Below are 27,610 nucleotides of genomic sequence, written 5' to 3'. Positions count from 1 at the left end.
AGAAATGTTTCAAGCTGCATTCTGTTAGTTTATATACTTTTATATAATGTGAGATACATTTCAGAAAAAAGTTTTAAAAAATGAAAGTTGGGACTAGGATGATGTCTAACAGTCTACTTCTAAAGTTCTGATTTTAGGATGCTCATTTCAGCTGTGATTAATAACTCAAGTTATTTTTCAGTCTGTCTCTACTGCCTCTATCCAACTCCTCTGATCTAAAGCTAGACTATTGTGGTTATAGAAGAATAGAATGAGGCTATACTTAAAAATCAAGTATATTAAATACTAATTTTTACTTTTATTCCAAAGACAATCTCTTAACCTTTCCAAAATAAGCCCCCAAATACAATGGGACAACAATGATACTTCCCATTCTCCTGTGTCAACGGCTGGCAAACTTTTTCTGTAGAGGCTCAGATAATAAACATTTTAAAATTTAAGAGCCATGTGGTCTCTTTTGCAACTACCCACCCCTACCCTTGCGGTACAAAAGCAGCCAGAGAATACATAAGAGAATGAGTGTGGCTGTGTTCCAGTACAAGTTTATTGACCAAAGTAGGCAGCAGGCCAGATTTGGCCCAAGAACCTTTTCCTATGTCATTATGAAATGCCTTCTATGTCATCACTTTCTATTTCAAAATAATCTTTTTTCCTTGCCCAACACTTCCTCCAAGAACCAGACTTTTCTCTGAATTTGATTTTCTTCTTATTACAATGTACAAATAAATAACATATTATGAACCCAAAAAGCAATAAAGCACACAAGTCAGACCAGAATGACTAAAAAGTGCTTCATCTGGACCAATAAAGCCATAAAGAAAACCTAACAAAATCAAAGTCAGGGAAGTTTTTTCTAACCAAACATATTTCTCCAATGCCTCTCCCAGTTTTTTTTCTTCCTTTTGAGCCTTAATTCTAAGATTAAATTCCAGAAACAAATGATTTTCCTCTAATTTCTATTCTTAGTTCACCATAAGATGAAATTTCTATAGTTAGTCTACTAAGAGCAGTTTCTTTATTATACGTAGAATACTTTTGTCATTTCAATCGTTTCCTTCTATTTTATTTTCTTCTCAATAAATATAATGTAAAATACTGTTGTGTATTATTAAATTGAGATGGTATTTAAGAGGTGAATCTAAACAAGGTCATTTCAGAATGGGTCATACAGTAGTTAATGAGCATGTGCACTGACAAGCTCTTATGTATGTAGAGGCCTTTACCAGTTATATGCCGTAGAGACATCATCAAGCTAACCAAAATCACAAACCATGTTTATACCATATCATTTTTTTCAGGAGGAAACTAGCTTAGCAATATAGAATTTTAAAAAACAACAACTTTGTTTACTTTAATTTCCTGATAAAATTAATACATGCACATTCTAGACTCTGAAAAATAAAAAGTACAATGAAGAAAAATCACAGCTAATATCTTTTTAAATCCTCACCTGAGGATATTTTTCCATTGATTTTCAGATAGAGTGGGAGGGACGGAGGGGGAGAGAGAGTAACATCAATGTGAGAGAGACACATCGATTGGTTGTCTCCTACATGTCCCCAATCAGGGCCGGAGATTGAATCGCAACCAAGGTACATGCCCTTGACTGGAAATGAACCCTAGATTCTTTGGTCCGTGAGCTGACGCTCTAACTGCTGAGACAAACCAGCCAGGGTTGGCTAATATCTTGATCCAAATTGAACCTCTTTAAAAATTTAGTATTTTTATCTTTTATCTTTTCCTATGTATGCACATACATTGGAATCAAATTCTACTATGACTGATCCAGGCTTATCTGTATTTGTATCTATGATCCATTTGAATCACCAGGGATTTGTTAGAACTGACAATAGTTTCACAGTTTTTAGAAATGCAATGTCTATGACTGATACATACTTGCCCATACTGCTGGAACCCAGAATACACGGGGTTGCTGGGCTGTCCTCCAGAAATCGGTGGTGCGGCAGCATTCTGATAGCCAGGCTGAAGAGTGGGGTAACCATATCCAAATGGTTTAGCCACTTTTGAAGGCTGAGGGGCAGTGGGCACTGGAGCTGGAGCATGGTCAGGTTCAGGAGCGGGATCAGGAGCAGGACTGCTTGCGGATGAAGAAAGCATATCTAACAAAGAGAAAAACGTGGTGTTAACGTCTGACAACACCACTGTATAGAGACTTAGCTCTGGGAGAGCCATGACCTCTGGCGTTTCCCTTTTTCTTTTTTAACGTTTTTAACATTTTGAGCATAAACCAAAGTAAAGAGAACAGAAAAATAAACTTCACATACTCATCACTCAGCTTTAATAATCATCAATATTTTGCTAATCTTATATGTTCCCACTCCATCTTTTTTTTTTTACAGAAGTATATAAGAAAACTTCATTTTGTATCATTTCACCACAAATACTTCATTCAGTTGGTATTTCTAATAGATAAGGCCTTTATATTTATATTATCCATATAAAAAAACAGTTGTTTTTCCTTTTATTCTCTCAGTAGGAATGGGGTTATAAAGCAGAAAACAAAGCAAAACACTAAAAAGGGTGTCAACTACTCTTTATTCTAACTGGCCTTTTTTATATGACCCTGCCATCTATAAAACATGTCCATGAAAAAAGTGCTGTATTTATAGAACCCCCTAAAAATCTGCATTATTTGTGGAGGCAAAACTGAAAGTATGAAAGACAGTGTCTAAAATAGTGTCCAGCACCTAAAACAAAGTCAGGTGTGTAACAGAGGTCAATAAAATTTAATGAATTAATGTTCTTGCTTTATTTAAAACAAAAACTAAAATTTGATTAAAATGAAAGAAACAGTAGAATATTTAATCATCATATACAAGAATAACAAGAAGAAACCCTAAAAATTATTCTACTACACATAACCATTATTAACATTTTGTATATTGACTGTTATTTTTTTCAAGTCAAATCTATAATATAGAAGTATTTGAATCTATTTTTCATATAAAAAACATCATTCTTCACCAATAATCAGACTGCAAAAAATACGTTCTCAAAAGCATCCGACTTAATAAAATTTACTTTTTAAAAGTTTCTTGAGGAATCACATCTTTCTGCTGACTCTATTGGCTCTAAATCTGAAGATACATACATTCCTAGACCTTCTGCTATCTATCATCATGTGCTAACTAGGCAAGGGTTGGCTTTCTTGTAATGTCCCAGACTTCTTAGAAGGACAAGAGTGTCAATGCAGTGTCATGTCCTTAAATCTCCTGCTTGTCCCTCCCTCCTCATGGTGATGGGACTGTAAGTAGAAAGGTCTCTTAACATGACATCAGCATAAGAAATAAAGAACTGGAGTCATAAACATGGAGGTCTAAAACGTATCCCCTTTTTAAAGAAATGGACAATATTTCATACATTTCTACAGTCCTAAAATCTATCCTCGTGCCTGACATAGTAAACATTCAATTCACTTAACCTTACTGCTAAAGTTGCTAACATCTTTCCTTAATTTTGGTGCAATATAAATAGCTAGAAAACTTGCCATAGGTCACTGGCTTAATCTCAAAGCACAGCTCATAATAAGATTAAGGTTTGTTAATAAATGAATACAAACCAACCAAGGTTTAACTCCAAGGTTATAACTACACCACACTGGATGTGATTTCACTTCAGATTACTCTGAAGCTCATGAAATACTATACAGTTAGAGTATTCATCTTTTAGTGAATGAAGTAACTATTCTAGAATATTTTGAAGATAGTGATTGCTTTTGGAATGGTCCACAACTTCTTATACACATCCGCACAAACAGTGGTTCCGGGGAGGGGGGTTGGGAGGAAGCGGGACTAGATCTGTAACCACAAATAACTAAGTAGCTTACTTAAGTATTCTTGAAATATTAAAAGGGAATTCTATACTAAGCTAAGAAGATTAAAGCGTTCTGATTCTTAGGAAAATGACAGCACAAAAGTGTGTTTAGTAAAGTACAGCATACCCCAACATCAATCCAGGTTTATTCCCAGAGTAATAAATAAAGAGAAGGGCAAAATTACTTGTTCTGTTAGTCCTAAAGGTTAGTCATCAGAAAGAGAGAGAGAAAAAGAGGGTCAGGTGTGACTGTCAGGTGATAGGAGGTAGGCAAACCAGGAAAATCACAGTACAACATATCGTAATAAAAATGACTATTAATTATAAAAGTTTAAGTTTGTAGTTTTTTCTTTCAATACTATCTATCCACTACTGCTATTTCTATGTAATGACCAAAGTTATTTCCAGATATGGTTAAAAGTAATGCCTCCAAAAACTACATCCAAGTTGTTTAATCTATTTACCTGGTGGAGGCAGCCAGGAGCCATAGGGGGAGTAAAGAGTCAAAGACTACTTATATTCAGAGGCTAGTTGGAAGGAATTCAAGGACCTAAGCATGAGAACAGAAATATAAAATTTATTTAAGGAGTTATTAGCATTAAAAAAGGGAGGAGAAAAATTATTCACTATTAAAAGATTTTTAGAAGGAGGAAAAGATAAAGAGCATGATTACAAAAATAAAATAATAAATTTCCTTAGACCTCCCAGAAACAACATTCATAGTTGCTAACACTATTAAATTAAGGCTGAATAATACAAGGAGAATGTCCCTTTTTCTGTTAAAAATATACCCTGCTAATTATGTATAATATGTTCATGTTTCAAAGCAACTGAGGTCAGTAACTTTTCAAATAAACATTAAATAGGCACAAATCAAATTACCTGGGTAGCTGCCTCCTTCTAGGGCATCGTAACTGTTGGGCAGTGGAGAAGCACTGCTTGTGGTGGAAGAGCTGTCGACACCTACAAGGAAAACCAAAGTGTCTACTAAGTTAAAATGACAGTGCATCCTAGAGCAGCCTTTGGCAATTTTAAAGAAGATGCTTCACTGACTCTAGTGAAAATGTAAAATGACTGATGTTTAAAGACATTACAAAAAGCATTAATAAATTTCTGATATAAGAATAGGGGATGAGAATGAGAGTAGGGAGAATATGGAGCTGATGAGTGGAGCAAAATTTAGTCAAATATGTGATGGCGTCTTAGAGAATAGATATCAAACTACTCAAACACACAAATAGAAATGTTAGATTGATAGAGATGTTAACAGATCTTAAAAACTGCATCTACCAAACTGCAAGTGATTAAATATATTTTATCAGTATTAGGATATTTGAAGATAATAAAATTTTAATGACTTTTCTAGTAGCATAGCTGTATAAAACCCTCATAAAAGAGGAGTCTAAGGCTTGGGTTGCTACCCAAAGTTTATTACTAAACTTTTCTATGCCTCAGTTTATTCACTGCAGAATGGAGGTTAAATATACCTGTCATATTTAATAGGGTAAGATATATGAAAGGCACTCTAATACATATGGTAAGACTATAAAAATTTTTAGCCTGGCCTGAGTGGCTCAGTTGGTTGGAGTGTCGTTCTGTGCACCAAAAGTTTGCTAATTAGATTCCAGGTCAGGACATATACAGAAGGCAACCAATCAATGTTTCTCTCTCACATGGATGTTTCTCTCTTCCTTTCTCTCTTTAAGCATGTCCTTGGGTAAGAATTAAAAAAATTTTTTTTATTGTATGTTCATTCAAAACCTGTAAGATAACAGAAATGTTCAGTGGCAACTTATGATGAAATTTAGTGATGGGTCACACAGACAGTAGAATATACAATATATTTCTTTCATTCACTCACTCAACAAATATTTTGAGAGCCTAGTTATACTAGGTAAATATACTAGAGTATATAGTTATGAATAAAACAAAAAATGTACATGATCCCTCTCTTGTGTTAGAACTCTTGGTCTTTTACACCGTAAGACAAAATTCTAAGTGGGGTACAGACTGACAATCCCCAGAAGAGGGGGTGGTGGGGAGAGATAAACCACAGAACTTATATGCATGTATGCATGAACAACGGACATGGACAACAAAGCTGGGGACAGGGCAGGGAGGGTGGGGGAACGGGGAATCAGTGGGGGAGAAAGGATAAATTAATTAATTAAAAAAAAAGTTTTGGGTTCACCACAAAAAGAAAAAAAGACAAAATTCTGTGGTACAGAAGTGATCCCTACCTCTTAATATTATAAATGAGGCTTGAACTATATTTTAGGTTAATTTTCAACTCTGATATAAAAAGAATAGGTATGCATAATTATCTTTCATTGAATAATTTTGGAAAATCATGTGAATTAGATATGCTGACTCATGGCATAATAGCTAAAGCTTTTTGCGTAGGATGATTTTATTACCAGCAAAGAACATGATTTGGAGCAAAAGACTGTAGTTACATTAGACTGTTACTTGCTATATAACTTTGGGTAAGTGACAATCATTAATACTCTCTTCTGTAAAATGAGAACAATTTAAAAATGTCCTATGTGCCTTTTTTAATGTTCTTATGAAGCTTAAATGAGACACTAAATATGAAGCAAATTATACAAAATATGAGGACTACAAAATAATAAGTGGAAGACACAAAGTGCTGTCTTTGTGATAACTAGAAAAATGGTGTACACACTTCACTACTCTTAATTAAGAATGGGAAGTAATGACTCTTCTTTTTGTTTCTTGTATTTGTGAATTTACTAAAGAATCCTGATATATAAGGTCAAAGTCTAAAAGTGATAGCATTAAAAAACAACACACCTAAACCCAAATATTCATCGGCAGATGAATGGATAAACAAAATATGGTATATCTATATAATGGGATATTATTCATCTATAAAAAGGAATAAAATACAAATACATGCTACAATATGAATAATACTGAAACATGCTAAGTGAAAGAAGTGAGACACAAAAGGTCACACATTACCTGATTTCATTTGTTATTTTGTTAATCTTCACCTGATGATATTTTTCCATTGATTTTTTTTTTTTTAGATAGAGTAGAAGGGAGGGGAGGCAAGGGAGAGGGAGAGAGAGTATGTGAGTGTACCTCATGGACTGGTAACCTCCTGCAGGACCCTGACTGGGGCCAAGATTGAATCTGCAACCCAGTTATATGCCCTTGACCAGGAATAGAACCCTTCAATCTGCAGGCTGACATTCCAACTGCTGAGCCAAACTGGCCAGGGCTGCATGATATCATTTATATGCAATATCCAGAATAGGTAAATTGACAGAGATAGAAAGTAGATTGGTGGTTTCTAGGAGCTGAGAGGAGGGAGAAATGAGAAGTTGCTGCTTAATTGTTAGTTACACAGTTTGCTTTTGGGATAAGGAAATATGTACTTGGTACTTTCACAAAGTTAAAACTAGACAGAGGTGGTGGTTATACAAAAACCAAAATGATACAATTAGACAGAAGTGATAGTTGCACAACATTGTGAATATACTAAAAGGCACTGAATTGTACAATTTAAAATGGTTAATTGTACTATTATATGAATTTCACCTAAAAAAAAAACACACAATATGCCAATATAGTTCAATGTGAAAAGAATATTCTTTTCAACAAATGGGGCTGAACAACTAGATAGCCACATGTAGAGGAATAAAGTTAGCCCCCTCCTTATATTTGAACTGAAATTAACTCAAAGTGGATCCCAGACCAAAATTAAGCACTAAGACCACAAAAGTCATAGAATATAGGAGTACTGCTCTTTGGATCCACTATACCAAGCAGAATACTGCTGTCTGCCTGCCGGCTGGTTTCACCCTTAAACCTTACCCAGGCCCAATTCACACTACACCTCAGTCACTTTACACTACAATCAGTGATAATAAACACTCAGAACAAATGGGGGGGTGAATAGAACTTGGGAAGAATTTTCCCTATTCTTTCACTGGCTCCATGTCATGCACTGAAAGAAGAGGAGGAGGAAGAAGGAAGAGCTGAAATCTGAGGAAGTAAGGGGAGAGCAGATCATAAGAACAGCTCAGAATCCTTGAAGTTGGGGGGAAGTACCAGGATGCCTTTAAGCCTTTTAAAAAATACTTCCGCTGTCTTCTCTCTAAAAGACAAGCAGCATGGGTCAAGAAGTCTAATGTACTTACTAGTATTGCTCAATTTAAAATTAACCAGATAATCTGAAATTTTATTTCCTCATAATTTGCATAAAACGTTGAAAAAGTGTAAGTCAAATTCTATGTCCACCATTTACCACCTGAGAGAAAATGGATAAGACATCTAACATCTCTGAGCCACTTATCTGTAACAACAGATTTTAAACTTATGCCTCCTCCACAGGGCTACTGTTAATATTAAAACAGATATTAGCCAGACTCAGGAAATAGTCTTCACTTTCTCTCTTCCCTTCCTCCCTCCCCACAAACAGTGCTACAATTGTTTTTTCTCAGACTTCAAACAAACATTCTTTAACATTTATCACTGCTAACCGAATTACTTTCGATGTGTAAAAATGACTTCTTTTGGTAATGCTATACTCTCCTTCTTCCATCTTTCTTAGTCTAAGAACTCATTTTCTCACCAAATTATTCTAAGAGCCTCTAGTTTCAATAGGCACCAGTGAATTCTTTTGTAAGAGACCTTTCTAAGTGCAAATTTGACTGTTATTTTCCCATGTATACTTTCAATGACTCATTGCTATCTTCACAATAAAAATCCAAACACCTTGCCCTGGCCAGTTTTGCTCAGCGGTTAGAGCGTTGACCTGCGGTCCAGAGACCCGGGTTCGGTTCCCACTAAGGGCACATATCTCAGTTGCCATTTGTCATGGGCCCTGGTTGGGTCGTGCGGGAGGCAGCCACTCGATGTGTCCCTTTCGCGTTGATGTTTCCCTTTCTCTCTCTCTTTCTTCCCCCGCCCCCACTCAACCTGAACAAAAAATGGAAAAATATCCTCGGGTGAGGATAAAAAAATAAATAAATAAAAACCCAAACACCTTAATATGAAATATAGTAAGTCCTCACTTAACATCTATAGCTTCTGTGACTTTAAGTAAAGTAACATATGATGAAATCAATTTGACCACAGGCTAACCGACATAAACAAGAGTTAAGTTCTTTCAGTATCTCAATAACTTTAAAACAAAATGATGTTATTTGAGGATCTGCTGTACAAGGTTCTCAAAGATCTCACCCAGCCACCATACTCAACCTCATTCAATTCTCCTGTCCACTGTCCTTTGCAGACCATAGGTCTCAAATTCACTAAAGTTACCCAAATATGCCATCTTCTCTAAAGTTTCTTGCTTTGTTTAAAAAAGTGTCTCTGTCTCTCCCCAGATCCCTCGCCCGCCTAATTCCAATTTCTTTTAGATTCAGCTCAGGCGCCACCACCTCCCGCCCCAGAGGATCTTCCCAATCACCCCAACCCACATCTGGCTCCAGATTCCCCTGTATTTTCCTGTAACACTATGACTGACACGGGACTCCCCTGTAATTCTGTTCTATATTCCAAACTGAACTATAAGCTTATCGGGTTTTAGCAAAACTTACAAACGGGGCATTATCAAATTATCTGTTTATAAATTAGTTGTACAGAACTCAGAATACACTTTTTCAGAGAAATAAGGAGATAACTGGTATTTATTATCCCATTAGTTTACAGGCACGTATAAAACCCATAATCCATATTACTGATTAAATACTATATATCTGCAGCAGGCTGGAAACAATAAAGCATTTGCAAATGTTTAGTATTTCAGTTGATTAGATTTAGGGCTAGTCTAGACATCCAATCACCATTTGAACACCATTTCTATTTGATAATACCTTTTGAATTCTACTCTAGAGACTGGTACCAATTTCTCTTCCATTTTAGCCCCAACACTCTGCCCCCTCACTGTAGAGACCAATGGAACTTCCACCTACAGCCATCATATATACACGATGTTTGCAAACTGGATGTTCAGGTGACAGGTACGACCTGCAAATACATTACGTTTTTAAAAAATGTATATGAATACCAAAAACAACCTTTAAACTAAAACTTTTCTTGATGGCATGGATATCCTTTATAGACCCAGAACCTGGCTTAAATTTATAAAATTAAAAAAATATATTAAATATGTATGGAATTCAGCTGAAAGTTATTTACTTGTTTAAATACTACATCCATTAAAGGGAAAAGATAAGTTTGAACCCCTTTAAAAATTCTCTTGGGGATAGGGCAAAGGGGAGATGTTGGTCAAAAGAGTATAATCTACCAGCCACAAGATGAGAAATTTGGGGGAATCTAGTGTACAGTATGGTGATTATAGTTACCATTGTATTACTTACTTTTTTTTTTTTTAATCCTCACCCAAGGACATTTTTCCATTTTTTGTTCAGATAGAGTTGGAGGGAGAGAGAGGAAGAGAGAGAGAGAAAAACATCGACGTGAAAGGGACACATCGAGTGGCTACCACCCGCACTACCCAACCAGGGCCAGGGACAAACTGCAACCGAGGTACGTGACCTTAGCGGGTCTCTCTGGACCACAGGCCGACGCTCTAACTGCTGAGCCAAACCAGCCAGGGCGTTACCTTCTTTTTTAAATCCTCATCCGAGGACATTTTTCCATCTATCTTCAGATAGAGTGAGAGGAAAGAAGGGAGGGAGGGAGGGAGAGAGATGGGGAGAGAGAGAGAGAAACTCAGATGTGAGACACATCCACTGGTTGCCTCCCACACGACCCTGACCAGGGCTGGGGAATGAATCGCAACCAAGGCATGTGCCCTTGACCTGATTTGAACCTGCAACTCTTTGGTCCGCAGGCTGATGCTCTAACTGCTGAGCCAAACCAGCCAGGACTGTATTACTTACTTTTTAAAAAAGAATTATCTCTGGAAGTTAAAGCTAAGCAGGCCAATATTATCTTGTTATCTGGAGGAGTCCACTTAACTTGTTCTGTATCCAACTATATTACCTTTTAACATACCTGAGCAAATCATAACACATCATTATCTCTGAGCAGTACCTGGCACTGAATGATCACTTAGCCTGTGTGAAAGTCACACAAAAACTGATTAGCATCCCTTTGCCAGTGTAGCTCAGATGGTTGGAGCATTGTTCCATGCCCCAAAAAGTGGTGGGTTCAGTTCCCGGTCAGGGCACAAACCCAGGTTGCGGGTTTGATTCCCAGTCCGGGCATGTGCAAGAGTAAGCCCATCGATGTTTCTCTCACACATCGATGTTTCTCTCCCTCCACTCCTCTCTCTCCCACTCTCTAAAAAATCAATTAAAAAAAAAACACCAAAAAACTGACTAGCATCTTAAAACTCATTATGAAAAATTTTATAATGTTTTCTTCCAATATCACTTATAAAATATAACATCAAGCTACCACATTGTCAGAGCCACGGGAGAGAGCTTTCTGATGTTTGGTGTCTCCCCAACCAGAAAATTCTCCAAAGGAAAGGAGACATATACAGCAAGTCACAGAACATTAACTGTTCTAGGGACTAGAGTTGATCACAGCCTGGAGTCTGTTTTTTTTTTTTCCCTTCCTCTTTTACTTTATTTCACTTACTTCAGAATTTTTCCTTCATTGCTAATTCCCTTTCACTACCATTTTCAAGTCGGTATCCTTACTATTACAAGTATGACAGTATTTGTCTATTACTATAGCTAAAACTAATGAAAGTTGTATTCTAACTGAAGGAATAATACTTATGAACTAAACAGGCTTAAAAAGGAGAGAATTTAAGATAAAACATTTTCTTTCACTTTGTTTATTTCATGACAATCTGAAATTTTAGACATTTCCAACAAAATATAAGACTGACTGTCCCTGGTACAAAGTCCTTTTTTAGCTTCCAAGTATGAATTTAATGAAGAAAGTTTAAAAAGGAAGCCTATTTGCAGCATGTATTTTAAAAATATAATTAGATAGTTTAATATAAAATCAAAACTGAAATAAAGTAATTTTCTTTTAAACCTGTAAGTTTAAAACAAATATCCCTATACTTGACTGCGGGATAGACCTGTTGTTAAGGAAACCTCAAGCATTAAGAAGTGAAAAGCTGCAATAAGTGCAAAGTTACTTTAACTCTAAAGAGGAATGTTACTGATTTCCAAACTTGCTGACAGTTCATTACTATTCAATAAGCCTTTTCAATATTAGAGAACAATTCCACATACTCTAAACACATAAACATCTCAAGAATATAGAGAATTACCACTGAAATGTTTAAAATTTAGAGCACTCCAAATCTCTCCTTTATAGAAATACTTATATATACCCATTTGGCACATATAGAAGTCTAATCACTAAGTTGTACACCTGAAACTAATATAATACTGTATGCCAATTATAACTAAAAAATAAAATTTTAAAAATCTATAAAAAGATAAAAGAGAAATACTTATATGTAATTCCCAAACCAATCCAAGCTACTTTCTTTTATCTCTACATATAAAAAAATTACTGTAACTGAGTATTTTTTTTTTTTTAAATTATTTTAAAGCTAGGTTTTCTTTCCATTTTTCTTTCCCCTCACTCGGAACATCCTTTTATTTTGTAATCAACAAAAAAAATACCTTTTTTAGAAACCATGAATAGAGAACACCAGAATTCTAGCAAAAATTTGCACAGTATAGTCTTATTTTGTTACATAACAAAAAGTCACAGAAGGAAGATAATGTAAATAACACTGTAGTGAGTACATACTACCATGATCCTTCAGTTTCCTCCCACTCCAGTGCTGTGTTCTCACTAGATGGTTTTTATACCTTCCTGCAAACAGAGAATTCAATCTGCATCACCACCGTGCTACTTAGTAGCTATGTCACCCAGACAAATGTTACTTAACTTGCTCAGATTACAGTCAATTCATCTGTAACATGGAGCTGATTATCTCTGCCTTGCAAGATTGTAGAAAAGAATAAATTAAGAACATGGTCTCCATGTTAGTAATGATTGGTAATCTTTTTGTGTGTTTATCATTTGCCAGACACTGTTTATGCTCCTTACAAAGAATACCTTCAATCCTCAAAATAACCATATATACTTGTTACTATTATTATTATTCCCATTTTACAGATGAGTAAAAGTGAGACTCAATGAGTTTAAGAAACTTGCCTAAGCTCACAAAGCTGGTAAGTGACAAAATTAAGATGTGAATCTAGAACTGACACAAAAACCCAGGGAAACATATTAGCTATTCAGTGCTGCAACTGGCACACAATCAGTGCTCAAAATGCTAGGTATTATTAAACCTAAACGCCATGAGTTAAGAACTCAGGAATTTTTAATCTGTAATATAGTCAAGAAAAAAAAGTAGTTTAACAAGATAAGGTAATAGAAGAAAAGCCAAAAATGCTAAATCTTTATTATTTCCTAATTTTTTTTTTCAGTCTAAGGAAATGGACTTTTCAACAACTGCATCTAATTGCAAGAGAATAAAATTGGGAGTAATTTAGGCTGTATATAACATTATACAAAGATAACACATTTTTGAAATGTGTGCAAAATAAGGATCATGAAATAAACAAAGTAAGATGTATCTAGGATCTGAATAATATGTACATTAAATAATAATCCTAATCCAGAGCCTTGGCAGAATGACCCATTGGTAACAATGACCACACGTTACAATCAGATCTTGGTTTCTAAAATATCCTTCTCCACTAAAGGAACCAGGACTGCTTAGAGAAATGGCTCATTCCAGGATTGCAGCAGTGTTTGTACAAGATGAGTTAGGAACATCTTGTTAAGACCTAAGGTACTTAAAGTAAGTGCTTAAAGTAAGTGCTTAAAGATTCGTGGGAACATTTAAATAGACAGTTTCAAGGAGCTGCCACTGGCCAAGTCTAGGGTAAGTTGCTATCAAAATAACTAATGATAGAAATGAATTATAACCCACGTTGTAAAATAAGAATCCACGAATCAATATGAACCCAAAGAAATCAATAAGAGAGAAGGAATAGCTCTTCTTTATAATGAAACCTCAACTCATAAATACAGAAAGCATGCTAGAATTAGAAAATCATCAATGAGTGCTAAACTAATGAGTGACAATTTACTAAAGAACAGGATATGTACATAGTACCAAAGAATCTGCTCACAAATTACTTATTAATTTCAAAGTGCAAAATAGAACAAATTGAACAACCCTGGAAGACACCATCTTAACCAACAGATCAAATTTAATATCATTAATATGGGAACAAAATGACACCTCGTGCCTCAGATAGAATGCACTGGTAAGACATTACTTCAGTGGAAATCTTGCCAAAAACCATGATTTAAATCTAATCAAAAGGATATATCAGATAAACCCAAACCAAGGGACACTGTACAAAATAACTTGCCTATATTCTTCAAAAATGTCAGTGAAGTGAGAGAAAGAAAGGTTATGGACTATTCCCTTACAATCTAAATAGAAATGAAAACTAAATTCAATGCATGACCCTGGATTAAATTCTTGGGCCATGAAAACAGATATAAGATCTTATTGAGATAACGGTTGAGTTTTGACTATGGACTATGTAGCAGATATTACTGTACCAGTGTTCAATTTCCTGATAACTGTATTGTGTTTATGTTATATAAGACATTGTTTTACCCTGAGAAGTAATTTATCTACTGAGATGGACTCCCCCATGGTCAATCAAGGTCCCAAATCTAATGAATAATAAAAGCCTATTGGCCATTTGCTCGTGTACTCTGTATACTGAAAAGAACCTCAAACTAACCTTTCGGCTCCCACACTATGCCCAGTTTGTTGTCAACTATTGCAGGGAAGTCCTGATTTCATCTTTAGACCAATGGACTGAGACACGCCCTGTCCAATCATAACTATGCTAATTATACTGCATTTATAATGACTGATTAGATTTGCATGATTTAGACAAGACAGAACTATACAATTTGGAAACTTCATTTACATGAAATGGATCAATGTAGGAACCGAGGGCAGAAAAGTTCTCTATAAAAGGTGACGGCTCCTTTGGAGCATAATTTAGGTTGCTACCTGAACCTGTGTCTCCCGGGCTGCAGCTGTTATTGCTTAAATAAATATTTTTATTCCTTAATAACAACAACAAAACACAGAAGAAAATATTGTCTTTATAATGAGGAAATACATACTGAAGTTTCTAGAGGTAAAGGTTCATGATATCTCCAATTTAGTTTCAAATGGTGTAGAAAAAACTGAATAAATGGAATATTATAAAGTAAGTGAAACAAAAAAGTCTATCTGGGTAAAATGTATATGGGAGTTTCTTTTACTCTTTTTTCCAACTTTTCTATGAGACTGAAGTTGTATAAGATAAAAATTACAAAAATTCAGAAAGATAGATGGGTATTTTTACATATTTAGATTAAGAAAAATTATTCCTACTCTGGAACCTTCTATTTTCACCTCCACCAATCATGCATAAGGATTTGAAATTTTTAAAAATACACAGGAAATATAAAATTGTAGTTAAATGTACTGCTTATAGAGCAAATCCTTCCATTCAATAATAAAGGTAATAGAAGGAGAATCGTGGTCACATATACAATAATTTGAAAAGGTCATCACTTATTGGGTTCAGTCTTAAATTATTAGTATTAATGGAGGAACTGGAATGCTTAACATTCAGCAGTGTTTTATCAAAGGCAGAAAAGAAATTAAACAGGCTGCAGGCGACAACACATAATCATATGAACAATTTCCTTAATTAGCAAGATGTGAACTACTACATAAAGCAGGAAAGTAAACAGGAATTTTGGGCTTTTTAAATATATAGTGAGTGCCAAAAGAAACACTGTTCTATTTCTCTACCATTGTTAGAAAATCCAAAGTTCATTTTGATTAGAATAAAGTAGCATGCAAAGCAGGAAATAAAACATTACTCCTAAAAGGGTGTTAAGAGCAATCAACAATCAAAAGCTTCAGTCAACACTCATTCTTTTGCATAACATGAGAGAAATGTATTTCTGAAAGAAGAAACCACTCTGTCATCATGAAAGATGCATGTTACTTAATGAAATGATAAAGATGTCCAAAGGAAGAAAAACAGAAAAAATAAACAAGCAAACACCTCATTTCAAGTGACCCCAATGTTCTATAACCCCAGTCCTATACCAAGTTTATTGAGCTAACTCTGCAAAGATACTTTTCAAAAAAATTTTTTTTTCTTTTTTATTGCCTTTTTTTTGAGAGAGAGAGGAAGGGAGAGGGAGAGAGAGAAACATCAATGAAAGAGAACATCGACTGGCTGCCTCCTGCATGCCCCACACTGGGGACTGGGTCCACAACCTGGGCATGTGCCCTGACTGGGAATTGAACCAGTGACCTCTTAGTGCAATGGGTTGATGCTCAACCACTGGGCCACACTGGCCAGGCTGCAAAGATACTTTTTAAAGAGGCTAAAAAAAAAAAAAAAACTTGAGTTGGAAAAGATTAAGAACTGGTGTAAAGCTAAAGCAGACCTGCTTCCTCATCCTCCTCCTCCTCTTCCTCATCATCGGAAGTTGATGACAAGGGAGTTGGTGCGGAGCTAGCTTGATTATTAACATATTCACCATACTGCATGCCTGTAAAGTGGAAAGCACAAACACAAGAGTCAAACCAACAGGAAAGATGAGAAATAAAATTTGACATTGCATTAAAAGTGAGAAAGAACTCTGACATTCCAAAGAGCATCCCAGCATGCATATTAATATAAGCAAGTTTACTATCAAAACGGAAACTGTTAGAAAATCTCTAAAAGCAGTTTAGTAAAAGCAGCTTTAATATGAACTAGCTGATTTAAGTGTGAAAAAAAGTACCATGGGTTACACTGATGATATTTAAGAGATTGTAATGATAATTTCTGAAAATCTTACTGAGCTCTATACATGTTTACCTTCTTGAAGCTTAGGGCCCTTGTGGTATACTTCCTTAGTGACTGTGCATTCTTGAGCAGTGATCATTCTACTGAAATGAATTTATACAGCATACAGCACACATACTTGATACCTTCTTTCTGCTAATGCCATCCTGATGGTAACTCAGTTCTCATAACGGACAAAGAATGACAGTTAAAAAAAAGAACTGTACTCAGCATAGTTCTCTGCTCACAGTAGATGTTCAAAACAGGGGGTGCTTATGAACTGTGGCCCTAGAAGTGTAGTAATACAGAAAAGTGTATTTTCTGAAATGACCAAGCATCTCAGCTTCAGTCTATTGCCTGCATGTGAATCTGAAGTAGATCAACAGTGGTTCTCTGTGAGATTCACCAAGAGAAGGCAGAGTCTATAGAAAATGCACAGCAGGTGGTAACTGTATAATACTTCCCTTCAAAAATATGATTGGGTATTTCTATTATTTAATCAATGTGACAAAATCAAGACTTAAAAACTAATATCCACAGAAATTTTAAGAGGAAAAATAAAATAATCTTAATTAAAATTGAAAACACTTTATAAATAAGAATAAAACACCTGTAAGGAAAATTTTATATCTCAGATTGAAAAAAGAAAAACCTAGAAACAGTGTGAATTAACAAGAACATTTTACAATAGTGGAAGCAAAATGAAGCCCAGCCTCATCACCAAAATCACGTTAGTCCACCGATGCTCTCTTCATTGTTTTTTCAGGGGACCTTTTAAATCAGCATGGATAAACATAACTTTGTCTATCGTAAGAAAAAAAGCTATTGAAGAGTAAAATTTGAGCTTAGAAGGGAAGAAAGGTTAAACTGTACATGAGTGAAGCTGTGATATCCTCACTCTGACTAAACTTGTCAAGAAAAAATCTGCTAGCTTTGCTGAAACATCTTCTAAATACAGATAAAATGGCAGTTGTAACAAATTAACTGAGAAAATAAAAATTTAAATAATTTTAGAAAATACAAGAAATAAGCTTGATACTTTGAACTACCAAATTCAAAGGGGCATGTTCCTCTAATGAAAGCCTAGTTAAGACAAAAATTTCACTAATATTATACCTTAGGTTAAATATTTACAATCAAATATAAGTTTACAGTGAAAAGATTTTATAGAAAAGAAATTCTTCAATTTAAGGACGTCCTTAAAAATGAAGTACTTTCTCAAAATGCAATTAGCATAGCACTTTATTTTTATTTTATTTTTTATCCTCATCCGAGGACATTTTTGCATTTATCTTCAGATAGAGCAGGAGGGAGAGGGGGAGAAAGAGAAAGAGAGAGAGAGAGAGAAACATCAACATGAAAGAGAGGCATCGACTGGTTGCCACCCACATGACCCCAACAGGGGCCAGGGACAAACTGCAACCGAGGTAGGGGCCCTTGGTGGGAACCGAACCTGGGTCTCTCTGGTCTGCGGGCTGATGCTCTAACCTCTGAGCCAAACTGGCCAGGGTAGCATAGCACTTTAAAAAGTACACATACAGGATGGGGCAAAAGTATGTTTCCAGTTGTCCATGTGGAAAATAATATAATAATAAGCAACAATATAAGAATAAACTATGTTTCACATAATCACTACTGTAAAACTACTTTTGCCCCACCCTGGTGTGTGGGTGTGCACGCGTGTGTGTATGAAAGAAACAGGAAGAAACTCCATTTACTATGCTGAGCTAACAGTGGCCAATAATCGGGAAAAAAGCAGAAGAGAGTCCATTCTTTCCGTGATGGAACAAACATGCGGATTGTTGACTCTGTAACTAATCAAAGGAACCAAAGTACAAGAAACATCATATGTATAGTAAGATAAATATTTTCCTCTCTTTATTCAGATTTCGTGAATAAAATGGATTAATTTCACTTATTATTGGAAAAATATCCAATGCTTAATTGGAAGCAAATAAGATGGCTATACAGCCCTGGCTGGTTCGGCTCAGCGGTTAGAGCGTCACCCTGCAGTCCAGAGACACCTGGCTTCGGTTCCCGCTAAGGGTGCATACCTCAGTTGCAGTTTGTCCCCGGTCCTAGTTGGTCGTGCAGGTGGCAGCCACTCGATGTGTCCCTTTCACGTCGATGTTTCTCTCTCTCTCTCTCTCTCTCTCTTCCTCTCTCCCTCCCACTCTATCTGAACAAAAAATGGAAAAATGTCCTCGGGTGAAATTAAAAAAAAAAAAGATGGCCATACATTGATAATAAGATTATAGAACAACTATTCAATCTGCGAATAAGACAGACTATAGTAATACTGTTATTCATTATATCATTTTAGATTATACTACAGTTGTCAATGTATTATATTGACAGAATGTTAGTCAACATACTCAAAACTTTACTATCCTGAAAAGAGATGCAATTCTTTTTAAGAAGTGCTGGAGATGAAAGTATCAAGAATTAAACCCTTCCCCAAATGAGACTTAATATGCTCAGAATTTAGCCTTCCTTTGCTTGTTCAAGTAAACTTTGTTAAAAGTTTGGTATACTAATGGCACAAAAACATAGCATTTTAGTTTTCCACAGAGGAATGGTAAGAGCTCCAGAATAACAATCAATCCATATTAAGTGCTCTCATCTAGACTGGATCCACTGCCAACTGCAACAAATGGGGATTTGCGCCAGAAAGGGGCTGAGGGCCAAGTTATCTGTTCTGCAATATGTGAATGGTTATGAAAACTTCCCAAGTGCCTTTGCTCAGATCCTCTTTAGGAGCCAGAACCTATGTCTGACACACACACAGGCTGCATTTATGAAATGGTAGAATATGACATGTCTTCCAGAGCTCAGCCCAAAACCCACTATAAAAATGTACATGGAGCCCTGGCAGGTTTGGCTCAGCGGTCAGAGTGTCGGCCTGAGGACCGAAGTGTTGCCAAGGGCACGCACCTCAGTTGCAGTTTATCCCCAGACCTGGTCAGGGTTGTGCTGGAGGCAGCCAATCAGTGTGTCTCTCTCATACTGATGTTTCTCTCCCCACCCCACCCCTGCCTCTATATAAAGATATTTGAAAAATATCCTTGGGTGAGGATTAAAAAAAAAGAAAAAAATGTACATGGAGTACCTTCCATTCCAGGCAAGACCAACACCACCAAATGGAGGGGGATGCTGTATCCTAACTTATTCTGTCTTAATCAGAGCTTCCAAGGTATGAGTCTATTGAAGCAAGAGGCAAGAAACCCGGAACAGACAGGATCTGACATTATGAAGAGTTCTGTAATTAACAGGCTCCAATACTTTAAAAAGGACATTTGGTTTAAATTACTAATCATCGCCTGGCCGGTGTGGCTCAGTGACTGAGCATCGACCCATGCACCAAGAGGTTGCTGGTTCGATTCCTGGTCAGGACACATGCCCAGGTTGTGGGCCCGATTCCCAATGCGGGGCATACAGGAGACGGCCAATCGATGTTCTCTCTCATCAGTCTTTCTCTCTCTCTCTCTTCCTCTCTCTCTAAAATCAATACAGAAAAACAAATTTAAAAAAAAAAAAGCAAAAAACAACTAATCATTAAAGTATCTTCAGCAAAACTCTCCAGGAGACCATATCCTTGGGGCTGCTTAATAAAAGGCTTCTTCACTGTTCCCTAGATACAGCTAGGTTGGAAATAAATAAAACTAACCCTACAAACATCATTCTTATTTACATTATGTGAACAAAGTTTCTCAGTAATTAAATGTTTAAATTAAAAGCTATGAATGAAACCTGAAGTTTATCTTATTCTAAGAATGAATCATATGTAACTCAGATACACAGAGCTAAGGTGGGGTGGAAGGAGAGGAATTCAGCTTAATGAAATATGTATTGTCAATAAAAATGTACTTTACATAAAAAAATACCAAAAGTCATGATGTTTCTATTGTTCTGACTTAGTATATACTAATAATAATTGTATTGGTTATTTAATGCAGAAGAAAAATGTTAATGCTTAGATTTATGGTCATAGACAATAAAACAAATTTTATAATTTCAATTTATATAATATCATTGTGGCAGAGAAGTATGATATAGAGTGATAAAAGAGTTTCTAGCTTAAGAATATACTATATGATTACATTCAGAGGAGAAGGTATGACTTAAAGGAGAAAAAGGAAAAATATAAACTTTCCAAATGTTGAAGAAGGGCTCATTTGGGTATTTGTATTTTATTTTAAAATTTTTGTTTTCCTTATTTATTTTAGAGAGAGAGGAAGGAAGAGGGAGACAGATAGAAACATCGAGGAGAAAGAACATTGATTGGCCACCTCCTGCATGCCCCACACTGGGGATTGGGCCCACAACTTGGGCATGTGCTCTGACCAGGAATCAAACCGGCACCTCTTGGTGCATGGGTCGACACTAAATCAGTGAGCCACACAGGCCAGCCACTTGGGTATTTTTAAAAAGGATAAAGGCAGGTATCATTTCAGTGGATACAAAGAATAATGTAACATCTTTGTTTTAAAAGTCAATATATGCAGCCTTGGCCGGTTTCTCAGTGGTTAGAGCGTCAGCTTGCAGACCACAGAGTCCCAGGTTCCGTTCCCGTCAAGGGCACATATCTCGGTTGTGGTTAGTCGTTGAAAATTACATAACTGCAACTATTTAAACTTTTTATATCAATCTGAAAAATGTTTAAGTAGTTACAGAGTTTTATTTTTCAAAAAAAATTTTAGAGCAAGAATTTGAAGCCTCTCCACTGAAAATGAGTAAAAAATGCTCAGTCTTTGAGAGAATAACTAAGCAAGGCGGGGGGGGGGGGTCTTTAAAGATGGAAGAAGACGACTCTATCTCCTTTTAGTTCTATCTATCTAAAAACCAACGGAAAAATATCCTCATATGAGGATTAGCAAAAAAGAGTTTAACAGACAACAAAAAACTTAGTCTCATTTTATAGAAAGAGCACAAGGATAGAAAGGTCTGAGTTAAAAATCTTTCACTCTGCTACTTACTAATGTATAATTTGGGCAGGTTACCTAATTTTTATAAATCTCACTTTTCTCATCTGTAAAACATCATAGGATTGACACAGGGATTAAATGAAATAATAAATATAAAATATCTGACACATTATAAATGCTCAATAAATGGTAGTCCTTCTCTTTTCAAATCTACTTAGTAAGGAAAAAAGGAAACATAATTATGATTATTTAATGAGAAAGTAGTTTACAAAATGATAAAGTAAGATAGCAACATGTATTTAGATGGTCCCAAAAGAAAATATGATAGGAAAAAAATTAGCAGGGGAAATTTAAAGGGTCAAAACAATCAAGATAGTTAAGAAATGAAATGAATAATCAATACAGAGGAAAGACACAAAAAGACACCATTCATTCAAGGCTTTAACCTACCCTTACTCTTAACAAGCAAAACTTTCCTACCAGCCTTTCACTTTGAAGGCAAACACTTATAAAAACTAGATTCTATTCCCAATATACCCACTGGCTGATTGGGAATCAATGGACACTCCTTGGTGCTGGAGTTGGTTTTCCTATAAAACCAAATAAAAAATGCATAAGGTATAATCAGATCAAATGATAGAAAGGCTTCTGTAGACCACATAAATACTCAGCAGACATAGGCAGTGAAATCAGCCTAAGGATTTATGATGCATTTTCTGAGTTTCAGAACCTAAGAGAGAGAATTTTTCATATTCAAAGTCAGGAGCTATCATTACATAGTGAGTCTAGTTCCTAAAAATATTACTAATGGTTGCTCTAGAAATACAAATTGTAGATTTCTAAAAACAGTTCTCTCTCTCAAATAAAAAATACAGTAAATTAACCTGAACCATAAATAGAGTTAGAATTTTGGCCAGACAGAAAATAATCATGAATACTGCCAAAAGAAAAGACAATGTAAGAAAACAGGGTCAAAATAACGTATTTTAGTTGTCACTTATTTAACACATAGAGAACATTAAACAGGTAAACAATGCTGTGAATATAGGATACAAATTCATGGTCACACCTATCATTCACAAAAATTGGGTCAAAAGCTACTTTCCATTAATAATAATGACAAAGCACAGAAATCATCAAACAGAATATGGAAATACACTAGATAAGGAAATCTTGGAGACTTGATTAGAAAAGAAACTATAACAACCTTTAAAAAATAGAAAATAAATGTTCCACAATACAGGGATGGATTAGTAAATTATAATACATGACACAATGAATTATTAGCCAGAAAATGACTATAAATATGATGTAGAGAGATGAAGAACTGTGAATAATTTAGTAACTGTAAAAGCAAAATACAAACTAGTATTTAAACTACGATTGCAATTATGTAAAATATAAATTCACAGAGACTTGAAGTTAATATATGAAAAAGAAAATAGTTGTGTTGGAATTGAGATTATAAATGATGTGTGTACGTGTGTGCTACATATATAGTATAAGGAGTTTCTCCAATACCTTTCTGTTGTAACAGCTCTGATGGCTGTGTAACTGAGGCCACAGGATCAATGAGGTGATTTGCAGTAGGAGGTGATCTTGCTGACGAGGCTCCTGACACAACAGTGGATACAACTGGGCTGGACTTGGGAGGCTGAACATTTTGCATAACAGGACAGGATAAAGAATCTGCAACTAAAGACAAGGTTCTATTTCATCTATAGCAATAAACTTGAAAACTTAATCACTAAATATTTTAATAATCTTTCATAGAAAATATCCTAAAACATTTCTTATCTTCTTAAAAAAAGTAAACCCAAAACAATTTTTCTTTACTGACAAATTATCACTATTATCAATTGCTGTACTATGCAAACGTAACTCAGATAGGAAGATGAATAGAGGTATCTGCTTCTACAGTAATGAGGTTCATGAACTCGATAAATGTTCCTAGTGTCAGCTCAGATCTCATTTTGTATTGTCAACTGCAGCAGTGTAGTATAAACACTTCTCATTTGCTGTTTTCTAATCAGATGCCTTATTTCACATGTAACTAAGTAAGGGCCTGATGGTAACGCGAGGCTGGACTTCTAGAATAAAGTACACATGATTCACAGTGGGCCTTTGTGATAGCTCAAATTGCCTGACCTAGAGGATAATCTTCAGCCAACCAAAAGATAAAAACCTAAGTGTCCACAGTTAGATGGTTAGATAAATAAAATGTTATTTATAGCCCTGGCCGGTTTGGCTCAGCGGTTAGAGCATCGGCCTGCGGTCCGGAAAGACCCGGGTTCGGTTCCCGCTAAGGGCACGTACTTCGGTTGCAGTTTGTCCCCGGCCCTGGTTGGTCGTGTGGGTGGCAGCCACTCGATGTGTCCCTTCACGTCGATGTTTCTCTCTCTCTCTCTCCCTTCCTCTCTCTCCCTCCCACTCTATCTGTACAAAAAGTGGAAAAATATCCTCGGGTGAGGATAAAAAAAATAAAATAAAATAAAATAAAATAAAATGTTATTTATATATATATATATAAATTGGCAAATTATTTCTCCATACCTGACCACCAAACATTGATCAACAACTGTTCGACATCTTAGATGTCTATCAGGAATTTTAACTTAATATGCCCAACTCAATTCCCATTCCCAGGTTGCAGGTTTGATCCCTGGTCAGGAAGTGTAGGAGAGACAACCAAGCGAGGTTTTTCTCTCACATGGATGTTTTCCTCCCTCCCTCTCCCTCTAAAATCAATAAAACATTTTTTAAAACCCTGCTAAAATAACACCAATAAGTATATTTAACAGTACAAAGTAAAAACTAAGAAAGATATAATCATTTTAAGTTGGATGACAGAGAAAAGTGAGGAGGTGGAAGATAGAGTAAATATATACTAATTTTACCTTTGCTTACAACAGCAACTAAAAGACAATGTGTAAAAATATAGAGGATAGCCCTGGCCGGTTTGACTCGGTGATTAGAGTGCCGCCGGCCTGCGGTCCGGATAGACCGGGGTTCGGTTCCCGCGAAGGGCACGTACTTCGGTTGCAGTTTGTCACCGGCCCTGGTTGGGTCGTGTGGGTGGCAACCACTCAATGTGTCCCTTTCATGTCGACATTAACAAACTTTAGGGCCAAAATCTGTAAGAAGTTAAAAACTTAGGGAAATAAGCCCAACACTCAAAGCTGCTTTAACCTTGTGGACATTGGCTACAAACCTGATCCACTGTTTGCTGTGGCCTTGCATGTCAAATAAGACAAATCCTTAGGCACACCACTGATGCGGTACCTGATAAGACACCCTGTTCATCTGCGTTTAAGATAGTAGTGTGAAGGGTTATAATGTCAGGATAAGGATAAACCAGGAAACTAATCCTTACAACTGCCAGCAGCTTTGGTTCAGAACACCTACAGAGTGCAATAAATCTAGTCTTGGACTTGGATTAATGCGACCACATCTAGTAATATCTAGAGGCAACTGGCAGAGGAAACATAAAACCTTTATGGAGAACAATTCCATCATCCTAGGCCTCAAATTATTCCCACAAGAATTTTTCAAAAACAATTACAAGCACAAAGTCAAAGATAAGATTAGTTCTGAACAGGGCCCCTCTCTGTTGTGGAACATTACAGCCAGTTTCCAACCTGATACATGGTATTTATTACCCTGCTTATAATCCTTCAATATTCTGACAGTGCTTGAGGGTAAAGATAAAAATTCTTTATTTTTATTTATTTATTTTTACAGTTTATTTATTTTTTTAATTAATTTATTTTTGTTACAGGTGTTTCTGCCCCCCCCAACACTGATTCCCCCCTCCTCCTCCCTCCCTTCCCTGTCCCCAGCTTTGTTGTCCATGTCCACTGTTCATGCATACATGCATATAGGTTCTGTGGTTTATTTTTTTAAAAACTGATTTTAGAGAAAGAAAAGAAGGGAGACACACACACACACACACACACACAGAAACACTGATTTGTTGTTCCACTTATTTATGCGTTCATTCGTTGAGCCTTGTATGTACTCTGACCAAGGATCAAACCCACTACCTTGGTGCATCGGGACGATGCTCTAACCAACTGAGCTACTGGCCAGGGCCAAGATAAAACTGCTAAATATGGTCAACAATGTCCTGAATGATCCATGTCCCTAGCCTTATCCTGCTGTGATTCTCCTCTAGAGCTTCACTGGTCTTTTTTCAAACCCTTAAACTTGCCATGCTCCTTTCTATTCAAAGGGAATGTAACTGAACTCTCCTTTAGATGTTATAAACTTTTTTCTTTAATAATTAACACAAATAAAAGTTTCTGTGATACATATGTGTATGAATATATATATATATATACACTTACATATATCTAAAAGCTTAATAAATGAAATACTCATTAACTCAGCATCCAATTTTGACAGTATTTCCAATACTGAAAGCTCTTGGTGTATTCCTCACAGAGGTATTCCCGTCTCCCTTTCAAATTGTTTAGTATTCCCTTGCTTTCATTTTAAATAATTTACCACACATGTAAGTATCTCTACAACATTATTTTTGCTTTTTTAAAAAACTGTATAAATATAGTACACTGCATGTATTCTTTCAAAACTTCCTGTTACATTTCCAGAGTTAATCTGCTCATCATTTTAACAGCTGTTCAGGAGTCCATTGAAAAGATATACTTTATTTATTCATTCTATTATAAATGAACTCTTGGGTTTCCAATATTTTGTTTTCACAAACAGCAAAGCTGTGAATATTCATGAAAAGTCCCTGGTGCAGATGTGCAACCTTCTCTAGGGCAGAGCTTCTCAATGTGTCTGCCACAGCTCAAATGGGTGTAAGGTGTGAGCAAAGGGCTGAGCAATCCTCTTAGCCCTGCAGCACCAGCCCATGGGAAATGAGCTCTTTGGCCTAGAGAGCAAACTAGTCCCTTTAGCCTGATGTCCCAAACAAACGTCATTTTTTTTTTTTTTCCATTTTTTGTTCAGATAGAGCGGGAGGGAGAGAGAGGAAGAGAGAGAGAGAGAGAAACATCGACGTGAAGGGACACATCGAGTGGCTGCCACCCTCACGACCAACCAGGGCCGGGGACAAACTGCAACCGAGGTACCTGCCCTTAGCGGGAACCGAACCCAGGTCTCTCTGTACCGCAGGCCGACGCTCCAACCGCTGAGCCAAACCGGCCAGGGCCAAACGTCATTTGATGTAAGTGATTTAAAATAGCCCTGGCCGGTTTGGCTCAGCGGTTAGAGCGTTGGCCTGCAGTCCGGAGAGACCCGGGTTCGGTTCCCACTAAGGGCACGTGCTTCGGTTGCAGTTTGTCCCCGGCCCTGGTTGGTCATGCGGGTGGCAGCCACTCGATGTGTCCCTTCACGTCGATGTTTCTCTCTCTCTCTCTTTCTTCCTCTCTCTCCCTCCAGCTGTCTGTACAAAAAATGGAAAAATATCCTCGGGTGAGGATTAAAAATAAAAATAAAAAATAAAACAGAAAGGGGTGCTCCTGGGCTTTCCCATTTAAAGTGCAGTCTACAGGCCAGCAACACCTCATGCAGAAACCTGACAAAAATGTAGCAACTTAGGCCACGCCATACTACACCTTGTGAATCAGACCCTGCATTCTAATAAGATTCCAGATGACTCATGCACAAAGTTTGAGAAGGACTTTTCTAGAGTCTATAGAAATGGGATAGCTGCATTTTAGGGTGTGGTTACCATCTATTACACTAATGCCAAATATTCCTAAAATACTGAACCAATAAACCCTTCTACAAACAATGTCTAAGAGTTTCCTTTTACTACACTTCCTTGCCATCCTTGGTATGGCCAGACTTTCAAATTCTTACCATTTTGATGCTAAGTATAAGAAGATATCCCATTCTGCCCTGGCCTGGTGGCTCGTTGGTTGAAACATGTCCTGTCAGGGCACATACCTAGGTTATGAGTTCAATCCCCAGTTGGGGCATGTACGGGAGAAAACTGATTTGATGTTTCTCTCTCTGCCTTCC

General features: G+C 36.4%; 1 protein-coding gene across 6 annotated transcripts in view; it reads right to left on the bottom strand.

The window, feature by feature from the left end:
• The window catches only part of SEC24B (SEC24 homolog B, COPII coat complex component), a 103,209-nt gene that overhangs the window by 38,258 nt on the left and 37,341 nt on the right, over nucleotides 1-27,610 (bottom strand). For 4 of the 6 annotated variants that reach the window (XM_036255499.1, XM_036255496.1, XM_036255530.1 and 1 more), the window contains 4 exons: nucleotides 23,141-23,314; nucleotides 16,312-16,416; nucleotides 4,717-4,797; nucleotides 1,897-2,120 (listed from right to left, as the gene is read on the bottom strand). In XM_036255499.1, coding sequence (XP_036111392.1) covers nucleotides 1,897-2,120; nucleotides 4,717-4,797; nucleotides 16,312-16,416; nucleotides 23,141-23,314 — 584 coding nt within the window. The remainder of the gene's footprint in view (nucleotides 1-1,896; nucleotides 2,121-4,716; nucleotides 4,798-16,311; nucleotides 16,417-23,140; nucleotides 23,315-27,610) is intronic. The other 2 variants (XM_036255506.1, XM_036255512.1) reach the window with 1 other exon arrangement.

This window comes from Molossus molossus, unplaced genomic scaffold, assembly GCF_014108415.1.
Source record: "Molossus molossus isolate mMolMol1 unplaced genomic scaffold, mMolMol1.p scaffold_m16_p_1, whole genome shotgun sequence".
In the NCBI taxonomy this organism is placed as follows: domain Eukaryota; kingdom Metazoa; phylum Chordata; class Mammalia; order Chiroptera; family Molossidae; genus Molossus; species Molossus molossus.
The sequence above is the reverse complement of the archived record's forward strand: the minus strand, read 5'-3'. Positions and strand labels throughout refer to the sequence as shown.